Source organism: Colobus angolensis, unplaced genomic scaffold, assembly GCF_000951035.1.
Source record: "Colobus angolensis palliatus isolate OR3802 unplaced genomic scaffold, Cang.pa_1.0 Scaffold54, whole genome shotgun sequence".
Taxonomy (NCBI): Eukaryota; Metazoa; Chordata; class Mammalia; order Primates; family Cercopithecidae; genus Colobus; species Colobus angolensis.
The window spans coordinates 2,496,215-2,498,367 of record NW_012118932.1 but is presented as its reverse complement, the minus strand read 5'-3'; the positions used below and the strand labels follow the sequence as shown (position 1 = coordinate 2,498,367).

The window sequence follows — 2,153 nt, the reverse complement described above, 5'->3', positions numbered from 1 at the left end:
CCCTGGGCTCAGCCTCCCAAAGTGCTGGGATTACAGGCATGAGCCACAGCACCCGGCCCAAGGTACTACCTTAATTAGGTATCTATACTTATTTAGAATCTTCATCTTCTCATAATGCTTATTGCATTATTTTTGTCTTCATACTCGTTACTGCTGCATAATGTAATTTCACAATTCATTTAGAAAATTCTGAGACTCAATGAAATTGCCAAAAATTACATGTAATATCTGAACAACAGTATTACATTAGGAAATAAAGACATAAACAGTAATAATGACCACCTATCTTTCAGAGGGTTAAAAACGAGTTACCATCCATGCAGTTATGCTTCTCTGCAAAGAGACTGAGTAAACCCCAGATTTCTACTTGGGAAGCAAACAAGCCCCTATCTCATCTTCCTTTCATGAAAGTTAAAACTAATATGTGCACTATTAGTAGCTAGCAACCACTGAGGTGCAACAAATAAACATTTACTACTATCATAATTTTCCATAATTTTCAAGTTACACATCACTTATACAATTACTAAACAAATTACAGTTAGGTTACTGAATTCACCAGTGCTCCAGTAACAAATCTACAATAAAACAAATTCAAATACGCTAATCTACAATAAAACAAATTCAAATAAACTGTTATCCAGAAGTTCATATTAAATGTAAAATGGAAGTAAGTCACAAGAGGAATGATGTCGATGTGACATTACCTATGGTAAGGAGTGCTTGGTTCATCTATTTTCATTAAACCATAGTCTTTGTCTGCTGGATGATACGTCGCCAAGATGTTCATTTCATCCCACTTCTGGGATTTTTTGCTAAAATTAAAAAGAAAAAACGTTTTTCCCAATGCAGAAAAAGACAAACCTGAACGTCAAAATTCACAAATGTCCAAATTTCACATTTCAACTTCTATTTGATGGCTAACCTCTATTTTCACATATACTTTCTTAGAATAGAAGCTGACTCAGGGTAAAAACCATTAAGTAACTACAATAAAATGTCAGTAAATATAGAACACTTAGTACCCACATATTAAAAACACAGTATTTAGTATCTATATCAGGCATTCAAAACATTACTATACTATGACATGCTTAGTCTTCATTTGGCCTATAAAATAATGCAAGTCAAAATCTATACATTCACTGATGACAGGCATTTTTGATCTATATACCGGTAACTGTTTGGTAAAAAACACAACAGGAGTATTTCATTAGCATAATTTATTTCTGAGATATCTGTTAATAGTCAGAACATAAAGACTCAAAGCATAAAACTATAGAGAAAACCTCATCAAACTCAGATACCACTAAACCATTAGACTGCAAATAAATTACAGCTCTGTTTATTTCTAATCTAGAAAAATAAAGGTTTGCTCAGGAATGGTGTATTCAGATTTATTTGAAGAGCAACAGAAGTTCTCTATAAGTACTTTATTATTTTTGTTTTGTTTTGAGATGGAGTCTCACTCTGTTGCCCAGGATGGAGTGCAGTGGCATGATCTCGGCTCACTGCAACCTCCACATCCCCAGTTTATGCGATTCCCCTGTCTCAGCCTCTCTAGTACCTGGGATTACAGGCGCGTACCACCACGCCTGACTAATTTTTGTATTTTTAGTAGAGACGGGGTTTCACCATGTTGGCCAGGCTGGTCTTGAACTCCTGACCTTACGCGATCTGCCTGCCTGGGCCTCCCAAAGTGCTGGGATTCCAGACGTGAGCCACGGTGCCTGGCCTATAAGTACTTTAGAAACATCTGTTAAATTTCATTCAATGAAGTATTTGCACAACTATTAAGGTGCTCAATAATCAAATGCTTTAATTTTAAATTCTTACAAACTCATTAAAAAAGACCTCAAAGACCTTTCTACAAGCCAACATTATTTTGTTACATACACAGTTTGTTACTTAGTATGCACTTGGAAAAACCTGCTTTAAAAAAAAATCAATGTAAATGTTACACTGATTTAAATAATCCTTTCTGCATTTGGTCTAAATTGTTAAGGTTTTACTGTAGGTATTTTCAATTTTCCAGATCCTGAAATAGTCTTTAGGAATAACATACTTGGCCGGGCGTGGGGCAAGGTGGCGGGCGCCTGTAGTCCCAGCTGCTCCGGAGGCTGAGGCAGGAGAATGGCGTAAACCCGGGAGGC

General features: G+C 36.3%; 1 protein-coding gene across 3 annotated transcripts in view; it reads right to left on the bottom strand.

Annotated features, from left to right (window-relative positions):
- The window catches only part of PPP1R2 (protein phosphatase 1, regulatory (inhibitor) subunit 2), a 27,983-nt gene that overhangs the window by 13,045 nt on the left and 12,785 nt on the right, over positions 1 to 2,153 (bottom strand). For all 3 annotated transcript variants that reach the window (XM_011961201.1, XM_011961202.1, XM_011961203.1), the window contains exon 2: positions 708 to 815. In XM_011961201.1, the coding sequence (XP_011816591.1) occupies positions 708 to 815 (108 nt within the window). The remainder of the gene's footprint in view (positions 1 to 707; positions 816 to 2,153) is intronic.